The 22721-nt window shown below is 43.0% G+C and overlaps 1 protein-coding gene across 2 annotated transcripts in view; it reads left to right on the forward strand.

The window, feature by feature from the left end:
• Window positions 1-22721, forward strand: part of taf2 (TAF2 RNA polymerase II, TATA box binding protein (TBP)-associated factor) — an 86471-nt gene that overhangs the window by 31303 nt on the left and 32447 nt on the right. For both annotated transcript variants that reach the window (XM_081389078.1, XM_081389079.1), the window contains exons 10-17: window positions 89-174; window positions 280-415; window positions 612-766; window positions 1781-1895; window positions 2041-2150; window positions 2333-2398; window positions 19304-19556; window positions 20249-20389. In XM_081389078.1, coding sequence (XP_081245204.1) covers window positions 89-174; window positions 280-415; window positions 612-766; window positions 1781-1895; window positions 2041-2150; window positions 2333-2398; window positions 19304-19556; window positions 20249-20389 — 1062 coding nt within the window. The remainder of the gene's footprint in view (window positions 1-88; window positions 175-279; window positions 416-611; window positions 767-1780; window positions 1896-2040; window positions 2151-2332; window positions 2399-19303; window positions 19557-20248; window positions 20390-22721) is intronic.

Below are 22721 nucleotides of genomic sequence, written 5' to 3' on the forward strand. Positions count from 1 at the left end.
AGTACAGTGGTCGTCAAAGGAGAGATATTGCCTAAACATCTACTTTTTAAATGCTGAACTGTTTGTCTGTTACTCTCTTAACCTTCAGGAACTGGACAAGATCGTGGAGTATGAGCTAAAGATGGGTGGAGTCCTGCTACATCCCACCTTCTCTGGTGGAAAAGAAAAAGACAAGTAATAACATCACCTCTATCATTGTAATTATACACACTCATCCAAACTTGCACAAAAGATGTTGTTTCACACAGAGTGAGAAAGTTGTGTCTTTTTTCCTTTCAGTCCAACACCCCACCTGCACTTTTCCATCAAACACCCCCACACATTGTCCTGGGAATATTACAAGATGTTCCAGTGCAAAGCCCACCTGGTCATGAGGCTCATCGAAAACCGAATTAGCATGGAGTTCATGTTACAGGTAGAGGAACTGACACATTTAAGAAAGGAAGTGTTATATTTCATTGTGGTTAAATCTTGAATAGGTTCCTCTCAAATCCTCAGTTTTAGACCACCCACTCAAACTGATTTACAACTAATTCTTTATATAAAATTATCATTGTCCTTGTGGCTGATTTATTAACTGTTCAGTCTAAGGCAATCAAATCTCTCTTCAGGTGTTTAACAAGCTCTTGAGTCTGGCCAGCACAGCCTCATCCCAGAAATATCAGTCTCACATGTGGAGCCAGATGCTGGTATCCACCTCTGGATTCCTCAAATCCATTTCCAACGTCTCAGGGAAGGACATCGGACCCCTCATCAAACAATGGGTGTATCCTTCAAATGCTCAGCCTTTATGTGGATTGTGGAAGTTATGTTTCTTGATTTCTTTTGTGGCTCCTAAGAATACTTAATTCTGATTGGGCAGTTGCTGCATTCTGCCATCAAAACAGTTTTAGCTCCTTTAAGACTTGTCAGTAAATGACCACTGTTATGATTGGTTAATGTCAGAGATGTGAATCTGCTGTCTGAAGTGGATTCATCAAAACAAACGTTCCAAAAAAGGTTACTCTTTCCTTATCAATTTGTCCTGTTGTCAGGAGTAGCTCATCAGGGTCCCTGTGGGTAAAAAAATCTTAAATTTAGTTAATAAAGGCCATTAAAAGCCATTAATATCTTATATGGCATAAGAAAAGTCTTAATTTCTCCAGAGGTATTAAATATGGGGACAGAATAACAGGAATTGCGACATGGCTTATTGTGAATATTAAACTTCAAAGGGCGATGATTTAAATACATTTGAGTGCTGCACATTTCACAGTAAATGCATCAGCCCATATTTGTATGCAGCGTACACACCATAGACTGTAAAAAATATGGACAAAGCGGTACACACACATTAACCTATGGATCAAAAATAAGCAAATTTGCATTCTCATCAGAATATAAATTTAACCAGTTATAATTTTAACTCAAAATGTGAGGTTTATCATTTTATAAAACTTTGTAAAAACCTGTATTTGTACAGTAACATTGTTTAAAGTCAGAATTGCGGGATATACACTCCCAATTGTGAGAAATAAAAAGTTGCAATTACAATTTTTATTTTTTATTCCATGGCTGAAACATTCCATACCTGGCTCATTGATTATAAGTTTTATTTGCTTTTATAGTGATGTGCCACTCGCATCCACGAACAGCACAACATTTGGTGATGTTCCCTGGCAAATTCATCTCTGTGAAAACACAAATGTTTCAGTTGATTTTAACTTTAAAAATGTTGAGCTCAAGTTCTTAAGTATTATAGTTCTTCAATATATTATTACCGTTGACTCATCAACCTCAGAGACCAGAGTGGGGTGGTGAAATTCTTTGGAAGTTTTGCCTTCAACAGGAAAAGAAATGTTTTGGAACTAGAAATCCGTCAGGACTACACTTCGTCTGGCACACAGAAATATGTGGTGAGTGACTCCAGAGAGAATACCATAAGGAAAATTGTGTGAGAGAATGTATAGATGGATAAAAGAAAGTGTTTCAAACAGGTAGTGAAAGCACAAAAATGGTCTTACAAGTGGTCATCATGTGTATGCTTTTGATTTTCATCAGGGCCCTATTAAAGTGACAGTGCAGGAATTGGATGGGTCATTTAACCACACATTGCAGATAGAGGAGAACAGTCTCAAACATGACATTCCCTGCCACTCCAAAAGCAGAAGGTAGGACTTGCTTCCAGAACAAAGATCATGCTTAAATCTAATCAGAGTATATGCCTATATATAATAGCAGGTTATTGGTGTTGTTTTAAAAAATCTTCGATAATGAATATCGGTCATTATCTTCATTTTTTTATTATTATTTTTTTTTATATATATATCCTCTTACATTTTCTCTCTGCCAGGAACAAGAAGAAGAAAATCCCTCTAATGAATGGAGAGGAAGTAGACATGGACCTGTCAGCCATGGAGTAAGCTGTTTTTATGATTGCTTCCATCCCATGCAGATCAATGAATGTTCCAACATTTAAGTGGGCAACACTTAGGAATTGCAAGAACATTTTATGCTCATTTCCACCGAGCGGTACAGTATGATTCTGGACGGTAAACCCTGATCCGGCTTGCATTTGAACCGCCAACAGTACCCTTACTTGATAGACATGGTGTAGCGATCAACGTCATTCTCACGAGAAGAAGAAAGCGACACAGTAAACAACAATGGAGGACAGCAGATCTTGTTCTTGTTCACAAAAACACAGCTGAAAAAGCATGTGCAAGTAACGATTCTCTGTCAACCAATCAACGTTCTGCAGTGAGTCTAGCTCCACCCTTAGGTACTGGGCTACTGTGCTAGTACCCCAATGGAAGCGTCCCAAAAAAGTGGTACAGTTCGGGATTTTGGTACTATTCACAAACAATGGAAATGGAAATATTGACGTATTGTACTGTACCGTACCGCTCAGTGGAAATGAGCCAGTAGTTAGATTTAGAACTGCCCCCGACTAAAGATTTTTCTAGTGTACTAGTTAATTTAAGCCATTAGTAGACTAAACGCCTTTAGAGAGAAATGCAGCAAGCTTTCTATAGATATATTTCTCATGTCTGGGAGGCAAGTTTGGTTTCTTTATTGGTATTCTTTATTTCTTTATTTTACAAAAGCACAACGTTTTGTTGTTATTGTGTCTCTACACAAATACAAGTAAATAAGAGTAAATAAGTAAATAAGAGTATAACTCTTATCTGAGATTTATCAGAACTTCTGATTCTGCGACTTACCGACTAATACAGTTTTGGTGGACTAATACAGTTTTGGTGGACTAAGCCTTCTCTTTTTAAAGGGGGGGTGAAATGCTATTTCATGCATACTGAGTTTTTTACACTGTTAAAGAGTTGGATTCCCATGCTAAACATGGACAAAGTTTCAAAAATTACAAAAATTGTACGTTTGAAGTAGTATTTCTGTGCCAAAAATTGTCCTTCTGGTTTGTCACAAGTTTCGGAAAGTTTTTTTCGGGTATGGGTCTGTGTGACGTCAGATGGGGCGGAATTTCCTTATATGGGTCCTAAGGGCACTTCTCCCGGAACAGCGCGAGCGTGCACTCGTAGACCAGTGCAAGAGAGCGAAAGCAGTACACCATCAAAGCACTCTGCTCGGCTTTAGGAAACTCAATGTCGCCAAAGAAGTGGGTTTTTGGTTGCCAGGGCAAGACAACCCTGCACAGATTCCCAAAGAACCCAGCGTTAAGGGACCAGTGGATGGAGATTGTTTTTTCGGAGTTGTGTAGGACTGTTTGTTCCCTGCATTTCGACGATGATTGTTTTATAAACAAAGCCCAGATCGACGGATTTGCAGATCGTCTAATGCTTAAGGATCGAGCAGTCACAATGATAAAGGTTCGCGGCCGTGCGTTGGAACCGGGCGGTGAGTAAAACTGCTTCAAATGTCTCTGTGTTGTTAGCTCGGCGGGTAAGCACAGCTTTAGCTTCGCCCACACGGCCCGCCTCCAGCCGCTCGGTTTTTTTCGGAAAGACTCTGTACAGCCTATCTTTCTTTTATAAATATAATAAAACTAAAGACTTTTTGGAGATATGAAGGATGCAATACTACTCTATAGGTACTCAAGATTAACAGGAGATTGAGTGAAAATGAGCATTTCACCCCCCCCTTTAACGTTTAGTCGACTATTAGGAGGCAGCCATAGTTAGATTAATGCCTTTCTACATATTTGTCTAATTATGGAATGCATCTTTCTGTTCAACATGCACACACAAAATTTATGTTCTTACACAAACAAGAGACAAAGAGCTTAGTTTCTCTTCTTCTTGTACATTCTTTTCTCTCCTTAATGCTGAATCAGCATTTGATTAAATGCTAAATGTTGCGTAGCCAAACTGTTAAAATATGATTATAAATGTGAAATATTAGCATCGTAATCTTAAGTATAAAAATAATTATTCCACAATAAACAGATTAAGATCAATTTTATAATTCCAATAGAGAATTGCTGTACATAAGTAATAATGAATTAGCTCTTAATTTAACCCGCTAATGCCCACAACACTGGTGTCAGAAGCGGTGTGAAGTAATGAATTACAAATACTCATGTTACTGTAATTAAAGGGATAGTTCACCAAAAAATGAAAATTCTGTCATCAATTACTCACCCTCATGTTGTTCCAAACCTGTCAGACTTTCATTCAACTCAAATGAAGATATTTTTAATGAAACCTGAGAGATTTGTTCCTTCATTGACAGCTACACAACTACCACTCTGACGCTTCAAAAAGGTCATAAAGAAATCATAAAACTAATCCATATGAATTGAGTGGTTTAGTCCAAATTTTCTGAAGAGACACAATCACTTTTTATGATGAACAGATTGAATTTATGCTCTTTATTCCAGTGGCATTATACTGCATCTCTTTCAGCGTGAGATGTGATAAAACGTACTCTGTTACTTATGTAACCTCGGTTCTCTCTAGAAGAGGGAACGAGTATTGCGTAAGTAGCTTACGCATCGGGAAAGTCTTCTTTCTTCGAGATCTGAAGCCAAAAAATTATCCTTAATTTTGTATTCATTGTCAACGCAGTGCAGCAGCCGACAGACCTAGGCAGGCTATATAAGCGTGCTCATTGGCTGCTCGGCTGCAACTGCTTAAGCCTATCGGTGAGCGCTCTGAACGCGGCAACCAATGAGGGCGCTTCGCGCCCTCCACACCCTTCTAACCGTCAGAATGGGCGTGGCCAGCGTGTATATATTCAGCGCTCACAGGCTAAAATTCTGGTTTTCGCAGTCTGAAGCGCAAAAGCTCGTGGCGCGACACGGCAGGTTACGCAATACTCGTTCCCTCTTCTAGAGAGAACCGAGGTTACATAAGTAACCGAGTACGTTCTCTTACGAGAGGTTCTCTCGTATTGCGTAAGTAGCTTACGCATCGGGAACCCTTTGTCAACGCCGTGTGCGCCGAGCATCCAGCCCATGAATCCCAGGGGAACCGGGGAAAACACTCTGCTGGGAAATGTGGCCGGTCGGAGAGACGGGCCAGCGCAGTACATGCACTTCATGCAGCATATGAAATAGAGCGGCGCGGCCGGTCTATAAACATAACAGTACAAACAGTAGGGCCGGCAGAGCGAGCCCATACAGTACATAAACACTCATAAGGGTAGGAGAAAACGACATAGTCGGTCTCACATGAAGAGAAAAATTCCCGCGCGGCAGAGAATAATGCGGGCGGCCAGCAGCGCGGGCCAACACCGATAACAGCGCGTAACGGGAAATAGGAAACAGAGCGGATCAGCCGGTCTGAGTCAAACACTTCACCCTGAGTAAAGTACCAGAATAGCGCCAGCATATGAACGTAGTCTGCACACGGGAGCTGGGCAGAGCATACATGTCACTTATACTGACAATATTTTTGCCTGTAGGGCAGGAACTTCCAGGTTATAAAACCTCACGAATGTTGACGGGGAGGCCCAGCCCGCCGCCATACAAATGTCGTGGATAGAAATTCCGCTGGACCAGGCCCACGACGAGGCCATGCCTCTAGTGGAATGGGCTCTGATGCCCAGAGGGCACTGCAGGTGTTTGGAGGCATAAGCTGCTGCTATCGCGTCCACTATCCACCTGGACAAGCTCTGCTTCGAGGCGGCAAGACCTTTGGTGCGTCCGCCGAAGGAAACAAAGAGCTGCTCTGAACGCCTGAAAGCGGCGGAGCGCGTGATGTAAACTCTCAGCGCCCGGACAGGGCATAGGAGGTTATCACTGTCCCCACTATCGGATGCTGGCAGAGCCGAGAGGGAAATAACTTGTGCCCTAAACGGGGTTCCAATCGCTTTGGGGATGTAACCGTGCCTCGGTCTGAGAATGACTTTCGAGTCATTCGGCCCGAACTCGAGACATGCAGGGCTAACAGATAGCGCGTGCAAATCACCCACTCGTTTGACTGAAGACAGAGCTATCAGAAAAACGGTTTTAAGCGACAGATACTTTAGATCCGCGGATTCAAGCGGTTCAAAGGGAAAAGCCTTTAGGGCCGCCAGGACCAAGGACAGATCCCACGAGGGAACCGAGGGGGGCCGCGGGGGGTTCATCCGTCTAGCTCCTCTGAGGAAGCGGATAATGAGCTCATTCCTTCCCAGTGCCCGGCCGCGCGTCGTCTCAGCGAACGCTGTAATAGCGGCCACATATACTTTGAGCGTGGAAGGGGATCTGCCCTTTTCCAACAGCTCTTGTAAGAAGGAGAGCACCCGCGGGACCCCGCATGCGCGCGGATCCAGGTTTTGAGTAGCGCACCATTTAGAAAACACCGACCATTTAGACGCATAGAGCCGTCTCGTGGAGGGGGCTCTCGACTGTGTGATCGTGTTCACGACCCCTTCTGACAGGTCAACGGGTATCCGTTGATCACCCATGCATGCAGCGACCAGCGCTCTGGATGGGGATGCCAGATCGATCCAGCGGCTTGGGAGAGGAGATCCTTTCTCACCGGGATCGGCCACGGGGGTGAGTGCGACAGCCTCACTAGCTCTGGGTACCAAGTTTGGTTTTCCCATCGCGGGGCTATAAGCAGCACTGAGTGGTGCGTTTCTCTGATCCTCGAAATGACCTGTGGCAACAGGGAGATCGGAGGAAAAGCATACAGCGGGAGGCTGGGCCATGTCTGGGACAGCGCGTCCTCGCTCTTCGAATAAAACTTCGGGCATTGAGCATTGTCTTTCGACACAAAGAGGTCGATTTCCGCTCTGCCGAATAGGCGCCAGAGAAACTGGACTGTCTGGGGGTGCAGAGACCATTCTCCGGGGGGAATGTTGTCCCTGGACAGTCTGTCTGGACCGACATTCAGGTGGCCCGGTACGTGCGCGGCTCTCAGCGAGCGCAGCGTGCGGTAAGCCCACACGAGAAGGCGTTCTGTCAGCCTGCACAGATTCCTGGATCTGACACCGCCCTGTCGGTTCACATAGGATACCACGGACATGTTGTCCGAGCGGACTAGCACATGGTGATCCCGTATGAATGGGAGGAAGCGCCTGAGCGCGTTCTCGACCGCTATCATCTCCAAACAGTTTATGTGGAGGCATTTTTCCCGGTCTGACCATAGGCCAAAAGCCGGTTTGCCCTCGAACAGAGCGCCCCAGCCTGAGGTGGAAGCGTCCGTCGAGATAATTTTGCGGTGTGAGATAGCTCCCATTGTCACTCCCCGCTGGTACCAGTCGGCCGCTAACTAGGGCTTCAGAGCTGAAACGCAGCTCTGAGTCACTCTGATGCGAATACCGCTGGAAGCCCATGCTCTGTGAGGCACTCGGGCATTCAGCCAGCATTGTAGCGGGCGCATTCGTAAAAGGCCCAGCCGAAGCACTGCTGCGGCTGAGGCCATACAACCTAGTAGCCTCTGAAATGTTTTGAGAGATACGGTGCTGCCCGGCCGGAGGGACGCGGCCAGGCGTCGAATGCAGCGCGCGCGCTGTGTCGACAGGCGGGCCGTGTACTGATATACCTGACCGTCGAAGGCGAATCTCAAGAATGGCCTGTGACGGGGTATTATCAGGATCTGAAAAGCACGCGTCTTTTAGATCGAGAGATATAAACCAGTCCCTCGGGCGAATTTGCGCGAGAATTTGTCTGGTTGTGAGCATTTTGAACGGTCTTCTCGTAAGAGCCTCGTTCAAACGTCTCAGATCCAAAATTGGTCTGAGAGCTCCGTCCTTCTTGGGAACGAGGAAATAACGGCTGTAAAAGCCCGACTCGCTCATGGAAGGGGAAACTGGTTCCATAGCCCTTTTGCACAGAAGTGTAGCTATTTCTGCTCGAAGTAGATGTGCTACTTCCCCATTCACTCTGGTCTCGATACGCACTTGAAGCGCGGAGGGCGGCGAGCGAACTGCAGAGTATAGCCCTGTTTTACTGTGCTTAGCACCCATTCTGATGCGCCTGGAATAGTTTCCCACGCTTTTGCGTGTGCAGCCAGGGGCAGAATGGCCTCCGGGCTCCGATCGCCGCGCATCGCGTGCTCGAGAGCTCGAAACGGAGGGGCGGGCGCGGCGCGCGCGCTCTTGGTGCTTAGATACGGCAGATCGCACGCAGCGATAGCTGGCCGTTTTACACACAGTGTCCCGGTGGCTTTAGACGGGGAACATAAAGTGTGAGGCGCGACGCGCGATGGCGGCGTCGGGGGCGAAAATGTTCGTTAGTATGTGTGAGCGCTCGAGGGCGGGCACAGGAGTTACATTCAGGGGCGGGCGTGGCGCGCGCGCTCTCTTGGTGGTTAGATACGGCGGATCGCACGTAGCGATAGCTGGCCGTTTTACACACAGTGTCCCGGTGGCTTTGGACGGGGAACAAATAGTGTGAGGCGCGAAAATGTAGTTAGTATGTGTGAGCGCTCGAGGGCGGGCACAGGACTCACATTTAAAACATGACCGGTCGTGCGAGGCCGTGTGACAGAGCGGGCAGTGAGTAGGTGTGGGCACGGAGAAGTGGACACGTGACCTACTTTTAACACTAAAGCGGCTTTTGCCTGCTTCATGAGAGTGGGCTTTGTGAGAGACACGGAATGTATAGTGCTTGTGTACAGGGGTGAGCACAGAACGTGGGCACATTCACTGTACTAGAAACACATACGGCGTCAGCCGTGCAACCAGACATTATGCTCTTTTGAAATTTTTCTGGGTTGCCGTGAGAACGGCGGATGCGCGCAGGCGAGCGGGTAGATACCGGCTCGTTGACTGCGGGGTAAACAGCTGCAGTAGCCGTGGCAACGGGGACTGACAGAGCGTGAAGCTTCGACGGTGGTCCAGCCGCAGGGCTGCGGGATTTAACCGTCTTTTCTTCTCTCGTGTTTAGATGCTCAAAAATACTCGAGCACCCTGAGAAGGTGTGGTGCGAGGGGCGGGTTCGCTTTCTGTAAGTAAGAAAGACTGGCCGCGAGCTCGGAGAAGCAAGCAGCATAAATTTTATTTTCCCCGAGAGCTGGGATCGAACGCGGATCTCTCGCATGAAAGCGTATGATTCTGCCACTGAGCCACAGGGGAAACACATAAGCTTTCAGTTAGCGCGAGCATATAAAAAGCGACCTCATGTGTCGCGTCGGCGTTTGTTTGCAGGCGAGCGTGTTTAAAACAGGCTCGTTTACTGCAATAGTAATATTTCCAGTCGCCTGAACTTAAGAGGGGACTGAGAAATGTGTGAGGATTGGCGGTTGTCCAGCCGTAGCGAGACTATAACACACTCTCTTCTCTTTTCGCCGGTGAGTGAGGCGCGCACGCTGAACGCTGCTCGTGACCGTCCGCTTTGTCATCCCTTGAACGGCGCAATCTGCGCGGCCCAACGAGGGAGAGAGCGGGCTTGTTTTCTGTATGTAAGAAAAACTGGCCGCGAGCTCACAGAAGCCACAGGGGAAAATACATTAGTATCATGTCTTGTGACGCCGTTTGCTTGCAGGCGAGCGTGTATTTATAACAGGCTCGTATACTGCAATAGTAACAATTCCAGTCGCCTGAACTTAAGAGGGGACTGAGAAATGTGTGAGAATGGAGGTTATAGTCCAGGCCACGGCGGGACGAAAACACTCTGTTCCCCTTTCACCAGTGACGCGCGAGGACGGAGTAGCTTTCTTGTAACGTAAAGAGAGCTCAGACCGTCCGCTCCTGCCATCCCTTGTGAACGGCGCAGTTTGTGCGGCTCGAACAGAGGGAGAGGAAACTCGCTCCGAGACCGTCCACTCCTGCCATCCCTCGTGAGCGGCGTATTGCACGGCTCGAACAGAGGGAGAGGAAACTCGCTCCGAGACCGTCCGCTTCTGCCATCCCTCGTGAGCGGCTCAGTTTGCGCGGCTCGAACAGAGGGAGAGGAAACTCGCTCCGAGACCGTCCGCTTCTGCCATCCCTCGTGAGTGGCGTATTGCACGGCTCGAACAGAGGGAGAGGAAACTCGCTCCGAGACCGTCCGCTTCTGCCATCCCTCGTGAGCGGCTCAGTTTGCGCGGCTCGAACAGAGGGAGAGGAAACTCGCTCCGAGACCGTCCGCTTCTGCCATCCCTTGTGAGCGGCGTATTGCACAGCTCGAACAGAGGGAGAGTACGGGTATCTATCACATTCGCCTCATCTCCTGACGCGGCGGCGGCGCGGGCAGAGCCGGCGGTTGAGCGGCCGGGAGGGAGAGGGCGAGAGAGAGCTCGAGGGAGAGGTTCCGGCGAGCTCCTCAGTCACAACAGTCTCCGGTGGTCGCTGCGAGCGGCGCTTCTTATTGCGCGGCCCGGCAGGGACAGGCGGAGCGACAGCTTGGTCGAAAGCTTCAAGTCGAGCCCGCAGGGTCGACATTGAAAGCTCTTCGCACTCGGAGAGTGCGGTGGCGGCGTGCCCGCGGCCCAGGCGGAGAGCGCAGAGAGGTGGCGGTCTCCGTTGCTGAGCGGGGCGCGGCACGAGCCGCAAAAACGAGGCGTTTTTACAAAAACGCCTCGTGCTCTTTTAGAGTACACACAGAAACAGTAATAATGTAAAGGATATGTCGCCGGATAGCGTAGCAGGCACGGATGGCTGAAGGCGGCGAAAACGGACGGCTTCCTCAGGCGCTGTCCTAAGCTTGCTGGTCGCTGGTTTCAACGGCGGCGGCTCTCAAGATCCAGCGATGCGAAGAGCGTCGCTGAAGACAAGAAAATCAGAATTTTAGCCTGTGAGCGCTGAATATATACATGCTGGCCACGCCCATTCTGACGGTTAGAAGGGTGTGGAGGGCGCGAAGCGCCCTCATTGGTTGCCGCGTTCAGAGCGCTCACCGATAGGCTTAAGCAGTTGCAGCCGAGCAGCCAATGAGCACGCTTATATAGCCTGCCTAGGTCTGTCGGCTGCTGCACTGCGTTGACAATGAATACAAAATTAAGGATAATTTTTTGGCTTCAGATCTCGAAGAAAGAAGACTTTCCCGATGCGTAAGCTACTTACGCAATACGAGAGAACCTCTCGTAAGAGAACTACAGCTTTATCGTTTATAATGTTTTTTTTTTTTTTTTCATTCATTTCATACAATCCACCTTAATTTTGTGAGTGCACTTGTGCAAAACATTTTTCAAGTTCAATATTTTTTGTTCCAGCCAGAGACCGCCGCAGCTCCACAAAGAGACGCGTGTTTGATTTTTATTTTTTGGGAAAAGTTTTCCCTGGTGACAATACTTCTATATTTCATGCAAAATTTTAATGACAAATTATATTATCAGGCTAACAATTTGAGTAAATGTAGCTGTGTAGTGTATAAAGGGTAGGGGATGATGCCCCCCTTTAAGAACAATGTGCCTTTAGGTTTAAATTGTTTCTTGTTCAATGGAATGGAATTACAATCTAGTTCATGTTAGCTCACTATCTTTGCCTATTTCATTGCAGTAGGTGAGATAAACTGTTTGATATTATTAGTGATTCTCATTTCTTTATCACAAAACAATAAAACTGCTGCCATCTCTTTTTAACCAATCTCTGTGTGTGATGCTGAACTCACATATGAGTTTCTAGAGGTTTTTCTATTCTTTGCACTGTTCTGAACATTAATATTTTATGTGCAGCTATAGCTCGCTCAGTGTTCATTAAGGTCTTATTACTGATTTGAAATCTATTTTTGTCATACATTATGATATAAAATGGTGATAAATGGGGATGGGGGATGGGGGGGGATCCACAGCTCAGCACTCACTACTTACTACTTATGCATACTTTTAAATAAGCTACTCTTTTATTCTTACTCAAGTAGTTTTTTGGACAAATACTTGTTCTACTTGCACTACATTTTTTGGAAATTAATTATACTTTTACTTCAGTATATTTTTCAGTACTCTTTCCACCCTAGGGTGTCAGATCTATAAGCGATGTTGGGTGATGTCACTTCTTGTTGACGTTCGAAGTATTGTCAAACAAAATGGAGGCTAGCTAAGCTCGACCCTGCCTCCTCCTCATGCCGTCCCCTCCCCCTCCCTTTCCGATGTAAATTCGGGACTTTGCGTGTTCCTTCTCCTTTTCCCTCTTCTTTGCTATTTGTTCATCGGAACGTCGTCTCTTTGGTCGTGTGTCGGCCATTTCAAAATTCAAGAGAATATAATTCTAACGTTAGTCGTTGTCGTTGTCTAGGACATCTCCCCTCTAGTTAACTTCCCTCTTCATGCTTCTCTCTCCTCCACTCCCCACACCCCCCTTCATGTGCACGCGCACTAAACCCCCCAACCCCCACCCCCAAATCATTCTTGTCGGTTATTGGCTGGAACACTGTTTGTTATGTTTCATGGTGCAGGTTGGCCCAGTTTGTTTTTGTTTCCATTTGTGGAGCCTGGGCTGTCTACAGAGTAGGGATGTGCACGAATATTCAAATTTTCGAATATTCGATCTGTAATTATTATTCGAAAAATAAAATACTATTCGAATTTATGAAGCCGTAAATACTTTGCGGGTCGTAAATGCAGTGAATCCCTGATAAATCCCAAGCACTAACTCACAGTTATAATTAAATGCACTGGGTGGCACTGTGGCGCGTTTAACAAGTTGTTTGTATTTTATCATAATGTCGTCATCTGCCTCGCGAAGTTTGGAATTACTAGTCGAAAATTAGGTTATTAAATGATCTTTCAAAATGGAATTACTTTTGATCAAATTAATTAATTAATCTGGAGTTATAATATCATCACCACAATGAGAAATCACATGAAATCCAAACAGCAGTCGACTGAGGAAAGACAGCTGTCTGTTAGAGTCCTGCACGGGTTCGGGTACCAAATTTTGCTCAAACGGGTGAGAAATATCCAACTGTGTCGGATACGGGTGCGGGTCGGGTCGGACACGGGGGAAACACGGGTCTAAACACGGGTTTAAAACAATCACATGCAAACGTAAAAATATATGCATATTTTTAGAACACATCTACAAAAATATGCCTGTATTTCAAGTTGATAAAATCATTTAAAATCCACATCAGCTTATTTGTGCCCGCATGCGCCACGCCCTCCCAGGAATCTATAACGTATAGGTTACTTTCACTTTTAAAAATTCCTCATAACGGCGCGCGCGCGATCTGCTTGCAGTCGTCGAGTAGGGTGACCAGATGAGATTGGCTGAAATTCGGGACGGGGGCTAGCAGTGTTTTTTGGTGAGGTTTTGGGGTAGTCCTACTATGATATTAGACTACATAGCCTATAGTAAAATAGTAAATAGTAAAAAACACTCAAATGTCATTGTGACCAAAAAATAAAAAAAGACTGTTGTAACAGTGCGTAAATCAGACATTTCAGGCTAGGGCCTATAAAGTCTAACGCTAATAAGCCTTATGCCAAACTTATTATTATGACGAAATTGTCGGTCATTAAATAAGAAAACTAAATAATTGTGTAGATGATTTGCTTTGTGTAACCCAACATCAGACATTAGGCCGAAGTTTTTTTTTCAAACAGTGCCGCGACCAATCAATCACACCTTTACTGGCTGCCTGTCCTCGCGGCTGCGGCAACTTGCGCTCGCTTATCAATGCATTTTAATTCGCGCCTACGGTATCTTTTTTGAACTTCAAAAAAAGAAAAAGATGCTGCAGCCGGCGGGGGCTGGCTGCAGGACGACTCAACCTCCACGGACAGTTTTTAATGTTTATCCAGACATCCCAAGTCTCCCGGAAGTTCCGGGAGTCTCCCGCATATTGATAGCGGCTCCCTGATACCCGCAAATGAGTTAAAATCTCCCGGAATCTAGAGCGAGCGAGCCAGAGCGCGCGTGCACAGCAGAGAGGGAGAGGGAGCGAGAGACCTTGCGTGTGTGCGTGTGTGCGCACGTAAGATAGAGAGCATCTGATTGGCCTGTTTCGGTAAATCAACCAATCAATTGTCAGTGTGGGCGGGTTTTATCGCTTCTCCCGAACCGAATTAATCAGTTCAGTGTATCTAGAAACAGGAGCGCCATGGCAATGGGAGAGTGCCACAAAAAAACATGCAAAAAACGAAAGTATAAGATACATTTTACGGCAGACTACATGAAAGTGTACCCCTGTCTTATAAGAGTAAAACATAATGATAGTCTTGCACGCTGTAAAGTTTGTAACAGTGACTTCAGCATTGCCCATGGCGGGTTAAATGATTGTAAAAGACATGTTGAGGTGAGTTCAACAAGTTTCATTTCATTCATGTGCATATTAGCCTATTCCTTAGACCTGTTTAAAGCTGCAATGGAATATAAATAAAAGCAGTTTACATGAATAGTATAAGCAGCTTATAAATAGTAAAAGTAATCTACAAATTGTAACATTATGAACAAATAAATGCATAGGCCTATAGCCTATAGACATTATGTATTATGCTTTTATATATTTTAGGGACAACAACTCTGTGGTGAAATGTCATATCCTTGTCCTCCTTCCATTTTTTTTTGGGGGGGGGGGGGGGGTTGGGGGGGGGGGTACCTCCCTGAAATGAACTTTTGCAGGTTGGGATGTCTGTTTATCAGACAATAACTACTCAAGAATTTGCTTTAGTATAATTTTCGGGACAATTAGGGCCGGATTCGGGATTCGGGACCACAGCTTAGATTTCGGGACTGTCCCGAATTTTTCGGGACGTCTGGTCACCCTATCGTCGAGATGGATGCTGAGGAGTTGAAGAAAAGAATAGCTAGTGGAGATTGTAAAGTTGTCGACAATACGTCATCAAAAATAAAGTCCAGTGTGTGGGAGAAATTTGGAGTTATCTGAAGAAAATATTGTGAAAGGCTTTGCTGCATGCATTTTCGTGTTGGATAGCCGCAAATGTGGAACTTCATCACTGAGGAAGCACGCAGATAACTGTGGTAACAAAGCAGTTCTATCGAACAGTATTTTTCAAATTTAACTGTTAAAGGAACTATGTAGGATTGTGGCCAAAACTGGTACTGCAATCACTTTAAAAATACTGTAGAGCGGTGTATCCCCTCCCCCTCCCCCCTGACTCGAGGTTGCCAGATAAGCTGCAGGATTCAGCAGAAACGTAGGCTGCTTCAATGAGCTTCCAATGGCAAGTGACGACGAGACATACACAGTAATTTTTTTTCTGTTAATTATGTTTATGCTTCATGAGAGATATTTTGATAAGTAACTATGTATTTAAAAAATGTACTAATTGTCATTAGTTAAATATAATCGTAAAGATTGCTGGGGCCATAATAGCTTAAGAGATAAGTGTTTTTGATTTGATATTTAATTTGATTTGATTTCTTTATTTTGAACATATAAATACAATTACAATTGAAAAAAATCTGAGAAAAAAGGATAATAGTAAAACAAAGAAAAAAAACATATAAACAACAAAATAAAACTTCCTTATTTTTCAATACGAAAAAAAAAAATCTCGATTTAAGTACTAAAGTTTTTGTCATAAGTAGGCTAACAAATAACCAAAACATTTGCCACAGCAATTATAACGCGGGACAAATTCAATATCACCAATGGCTATCACAGGGTTGTTTTCAGTCCCATTAGAAAATATTGTTAGAGTAACTAAATTACATTAGCACTGGTCATACAGGTCAACTTGCAGCAGGTGTAACTTAGTCCACGATATACTGTACGAGAAGAACGAATGACGAATAATTTTTTCTGAGGTAAAGTTAGGCTTCTGTCTCAATTACGTTTCAAATTGCCATAATGGGCGTGCTAATGTTGTTTTCATCAGCGTCTCAGCATAATGACAGAGAAACGGGCTCCTATAATGCATTGCAAATGTTAGGATACGTCCATGATGTGAGCTAATGTTACGTTACTTTGCACGAACATGCGTAACTTTGTTCGACTGTCATGAATATATGAAATGTCCATTGACATCAAGTACAAGTTAGCCAAGCATAGATGAATCTTACCTGTCCTGGAGAAAATTAGCAACGTTGCGTCTGTGTTCAAATTCTTCTCCGTTTTCAGCCGTCTCCATCTTTCAAAAGCATCTCCTATACAAATTCTGGTTTTATTTCGGACTTTGTCACAACGAATTTCTGAATTATAACGAGGTCTTTTTGATTTAGTAACGTTAGACATTTTTATCCGACTAGAGTAGGTTAGAGCAAAGCTGGCAACCCGGATCCCGAAACACTACTGACTTCGTGATTGGTAGATAGGTGGAGGGCGGCGCGTCAGGCCAAAACACAAGATGACAACATCAACATCAGTTGAGGGCTGCAAGTCCACTTTTTAAATGACAATATCCTGGCCGGACTACTGTTGTCAGTGATATTAGTATTTGAAACGAACATGATTTCTTAATGTCTAGTGACACATCAGGGCCATTTTATGATTAATTGAAATAGATTTCTGAAATAGATAGTGCTGCTGTCGGAAAACGGGTCGGATGCGGTTTTAAGCACTGCGGGTGCGGGTTTACAAAATCGGACCCGTGCAGGACTCTGCTGTCCGTCACTGCATCGCGACTGCAGGTAAGCACAGCTGTAGTGCGAGTGATCCGAGATGATAACTTATCTAATAGCAAAATGATTTTGAGACATATTCTCCCTTTAAGTTTCGTTGAGGGAGAGGTTTAAGAACAGAAAACGCAAAGTGCTGTAAGAAACTTTGAACTAGAACACCGTTATCTTTGTTTCTCTGAAACGTCTGTCAGCGCAGCGCGTTTTCTCACTCGAGCATAAATTGCTGGCGGCGCGCCTGCATGTGGATATTATTGTTTTTCTCAACATAAACGTGAAACAATATAAACACGATAATCATATGCTGACTCGAGTGTATGTGTACGTTCTGTACGATAACTGGTGCAATCTGTTACTCTGCTTTATTAGCCGTTTTTTTCCGTTCGCGCTGCTTGAGCTTAAATCCTATTGTTCTTTATATATTTTTTTTTTGTTTACACATTGGCCTACTGTTTAATGTTTTCAATTAAAAGAAAACTTTAATTTATATTGTAAGCTTGTTGTGTATATTGCCTAATCGTAAGCTTCTTCAGAAATGGTGACAAAAACTAAAAAACTAACTATTAATTTACTAAGTTAACTAACTAAACCCGAATATTCGAATGCAATATTTTTGAAAAATGCCCATCCTTACTACAGAGACCGTGTTTTTTACAGTGTGTTCAGGGGACAGGCAACTAGTGGGTAGTGAGGAGATGTTAAAGAATCTGTGATTTGTTAATTATCTTTAGCCTTTATTTAACTGACAAATGCACAAAGAAAAGATTTCCAATGTTTTCACTGATCAACTGTATTTTGTAAAGATATACACATTTGGATTTTGATGGCTGCAACACACTCCAAATAAGTTGGGACAGAGGCATGTTTACCACTGTGTCCCACCATTTTTCCTTTTAATTACACTTTTTAATTGTTCGGGAACTGAGGATACTAACTTCAAGTAGAATGTTTACCCAATCTGGCTTGATAGAAGACAGCTGCTTAACAGTCTGTGGTCATCATTGTCTGATTCTCCTTTTCATGATGGGCCATACATTTTCCATAAGAGACAGATCTGGACTGCAGGCAGGCACATCCACTCTGTGGTGTAGTGTCTATAAACCACTCTGATATAGCACATGCTGAATGAGGCCTGGCTTTGTCTTGCTTCCCAGGAAAGATGTGATCTTGTAGTCTCTGTTCAATCTGAATATACGCCTCCATGTCAGTGATACCTTCACACACATGCAAGTTACCCCTGTCATTTGCACTGATGCACCTCCATACCATGACAGATGTTTGCTTTTGCACCTGTCGCTAATGAAAGTCTGGATGGTCCCTTTTGTCCTTGGGACTGAGAACTCAATGTCTGTTTTTCCCTAAAACAAGCTGAAAAATGAACTTATCTGACCACAGCACACATTTCCACTGACTTCTAGACCATCTGAGATGAGCTCGGGCTCAGGGAATTCAGTGTCATCTCTGCATAGAATTGATATATAGCTTTCTCCTTGCAGAACAGAGATTCAAGTGGCATTTCTTGATGAAGCAGCAGACTGTGTAAAGTGACAGTGGTTTTGGACAATGGAGTGGTGAGCCATGACCCATCTTTGCAAGCAAAGACTGAGATGCTCTTTTTATACGCAATCAATATACTCTAACATATTGCCAATTCACCTGCTTATTGTGGGCTGTTTCTAAATAGTTTAACTTGGATATTCTATGATCTTTTAACTTTTATTTTGCCCGTCTCAACATTTTTGGAGTGTGTTGCAGCCATCCAAATCAAAATTTGTTTATCTTTACAGAATACAATTCATTTGGTCAGTGAAAAACATTGGAAATATTTTCTTTGTACTTATGTCAGTTAAATAAAGGTTTAAGAAAATGTACAAATCACAGATTCTTTATTTTATTGCACTTTACAAAATGTCCCAACATTTCTGGAAATGGGGTTGTATTTCGTTGTGGGTTTTTAATGACAACATGACTGGTGAAACTCGCGTCGTTTTGAAAATTTAGCTGGGAGATAATATTCTTGCTTCAAAGCACAAAGATTTGTGATTAAGTAATTCATACATCTGACACATTGATTGTCTGTGCGTAATATTATGGAGATGTGAGAGAGAGAGATTTGTGATGACTAGTGTTGTTGTCTCTCAGATGTCAGAGCAGGAAGGGCTGCCACAGGGAGCTAGAGAGATCAGCCATTCTCAACAACATAGGGTGAGGATGAGGAGAGAAGAAGGTTACAACCACTGTACACAGCACTGTGAACTCTGGCACTGGTTATCAGGTTCATATAGAATCTACCTTTTTATCCTTCTTTCATTCTAGCCTACATTTTTCAAATAATATCCTTAGTCAGAATTTAGAATCCATGGCAATTCCAGGCTATAGGAAGGTCCTTCAGATTCTTTTTAGTCCAAGTCAAAGAAAGCTTGATTAATTTCAGCATCATACCTGCAATAAACCATTTTCCTCTGTTTTGACGTCACAGTGCTGACTCTCCTCTGCTGTGGATCCGAATTGATCCAGACATGTCCATCCTGCGGAAGGTAGAGTTTGAACAGGCTGATTTCATGTGGCAGTACCAACTACGGTTTGAGAGGGATGTAGTGGCCCAGGAGGAGGCTATTTCAGCGTTGGAAAAATTTCCCACTCCTGCGTCACGACTTGCTCTTACGGATATCCTAGAACAAGACCAGTGCTTCTATAAAGTCCGCATGCAGGCTTGCTTCTGTCTTGCTAAGGTAAAACAAGTATTAAGCAACACAACCACTTACAACTGTGATGATGATACAAAGTGTTTATTTTGTACCTGCTGAGCATATTAGAAGGATTTGTGAAGGATCATGTGACAAAAATGGCCAAGTAATAAATAAACACAGGAATAAATAATATAAAAAAAAAAGTTAAAATAGGAAAGGTATTTAAATTGTAATGATATTTCACAGTTTTACTGTATTTACTCTATTTTTGATCAAATAAATGCAGCCTTGAGACTTTTTACTGCCAAACGCAGACTACAGCTGGCAAGTTATATAGGCCTAAATTATAGCAGAATAATGATGCGCAACATACCATTCTTTGCTTGTATTGCAAGAGATGGTAACACTTAAATTTAGGGTCCAATTCTCACTATTAACTAGTTGCTAATTAGCATGCATCTTACTAGGGTATTGACTGTTTATTAGTAATTATTAAGCACATATCAATGCCTTATTTTGCATGACCATATTCTACATCCCTTTATCATACCCAATTCCTACCCAATACCTTAACTTAACGACTACCTTACTAACTATTAATAATTTGTTTATAACTTTAACGTGACAGTAATTGAAAATTTCTAAACATAAATGTGGCAATTAACCAGTATACATTACTGTTAATGTATTTGTAATTTGTAACTTGCATTTGTAACTTTGTTTACCTTTTTTAGATTGCTAATTCCATGATGAGCACCTGGAATGGGCCCCCAGCCATGAAGTCTATCTTTACACGCATGTTCTGCTGCAAAAGCTGCCCAAATATCGTCAAGACCAACAACTTCATTAATTTCCAGACCTACTTCCTGCAAAAGGTAACACCTGATTCTTGTCCTCAACCAAAAGTATCATGGAGAACAGTTGGTCCTTGCCAACCCAGTGATTCATGGCAGGGATGAAATATCACTGATAAAGATGAGGAAGCTCTTCCACAGGAAAGATGCTAGAGGGTGGTTCCCAGTGGTACTTCAGTGGCTGATAAATATGTTTTTCTTAATTAGCAATTAGTGTTTACTTATTTTGTGCTAGATAATTATTGCAAACTCATTCCCTGCCATATAATTTACTAGGGGTGGCTTGAAAATATTGATTTCTCGATTTCACATGAACATCATACGAATGTCTCATGTAATCGTGCAATTAGTGTTTCAACCATAGAAAGGCATCAGTAAAACAGCTTGCAAACAATGTCACGTAATTTTACATTTACCTCAGAAAAAACATTTAGTGTCCATAGATGGTTAGTAGGGCTGTGCGATTAATCTTAATTGATTTTCGATTTTGGCTACCAACGATTATGAAAATAAGATAATCTAGGTAAAACTATTATTGTGCCGCAGCCTCATTCCTTCCAGCGCAGCTTCCTTTCCTTCACGTTTTAATGTGATTTAAACCATTCAAGCGCAAGAAGACTCACTTGCTATTTTCTGTGCTGTACACACATCTAAAACACACGCACAGAAAGCCGCCTCTCATACTGAATAGTGCGCGATACTGAACTGAGTTCTCTTCTGCTTCTTTTTGCTCTTGAATACACACAAAAATGTGTCAAGAAATTCTCGTTAATACAGTCGGTTATGTCTCAAGGGAACATAAATAGTTGACAAAGAAAACTCATAACAGTATATTGGATCCGTGCAGCTCTTAAAGTGACAGCAGCCTAAAATTCCTGCTATCATCTCTATAATAACTTTAATCAAACAACAAAAGACAAAGAAAATTCAGTCACTGTTTTTGACTAAATAATATTGTAACTATATTTGTAATGTATATTTTATTTATAAAGTGCAGTGTTATTTTACATTTGATTACAGTTTCTGAACCCGGAAAAATCTTAATACAGTGTTTATTTCAATCGTATCTTTCTTCAGTTGTATATTTTGTGCGTTTCTCTACTGTGTACTATTGTATCAGTTTATTATTTTCAAATGTTATTACTGTCCTTTATTTGCATTTCTTCAGTTGTCACATGGTGCACCAATCACCATTTTTATTTTAACTTCACTGATGTATACAACCACAACTGTGTGTACACTACAGTATATGTATAGTGACCCCTAATCCCATTGTCTCTTGACCTTGGTACTTACAGATGTGGCCTTTAAAAACGCGCGTTTTCTCCCGCGGCATTCGGCAATTCGTCTCGTAGAGTCTCGCAGAATTCTGCAAGTGCTTTCGGGGGGGCCTACTTAAAAAATCCCTCAATGTGTTTCGCTTCACAGAATATCCACCAGGTGGCGCATAAAAAACAACTTTACATTAGATTTTTTCTTTTACTTCACATTACGTCATGATTGTGAGAAAACATCCACAATAGAATATAAATTATAAATAGTAATAGACACAAATATTTACAGTAGGCTACTGTATTATACAGACATTTGAAAATATTTGTAAATGCAAAAGGTTCATTAAGACAAGAAGGGGTATTGGACAACGTTTACAAATTTTTATATGCTTTGTCATTGCTGTGGTTTCCAGGAGATGAGTGCATGCAGAATATTTAACATTGCTTTTATTAAAACAGCAAAGTGACGTTCTTGCCAGCGCATAACTTTTTTGTACAACTATTAAGATGATTGTGCATGCAATGCGCATTTATATAAGCGCAACAGAGAATTTAGTGTGAGCATAATACACGTGACTCTGCCTGTAAAAACCCAGCAGTATTTTTTATATATATACACAAAATCATCCTAACATAATGCAATTAAATAATGCGACTTACCGAGATTCTTAATTCGTGCAGATATTTCTTGTGTGATTGTTCTTGTGCAGATATTTCTTGTGAGGTAATGTTGCAGCACAACGCGTAGCATTTATATTTTGGGCGCATCTGATTTGCCATTACATTATTAATAAATATGTTAATTGAACTGTCTTAATGCATTAAGCATAAAGATTTTTCCACGTTAGTCTCAGAATGTCCGGGGTTGGTTTGCGGTCTTGCCGACAGTTTGTAAATCTTCTAAATATTCATATTCACAAATTCCATACAAAGGGTGATCAACAGTTATGACTTCTAAAATAAAATAAAAATGACCAGATAAGAGGTATCTGATTGACAGTTTGACAGATGTTGTTTTAAAAAAATAATTACAACATTATGGGGAAGTGGTATTAAATATTCGGTAACACATAGCCTAA

The sequence above is a fragment of the Scardinius erythrophthalmus genome (genome assembly GCF_964197995.2).
Source record: "Scardinius erythrophthalmus genome assembly, chromosome: 16".
In the NCBI taxonomy this organism is placed as follows: Eukaryota; Metazoa; Chordata; class Actinopteri; order Cypriniformes; family Leuciscidae; genus Scardinius; species Scardinius erythrophthalmus.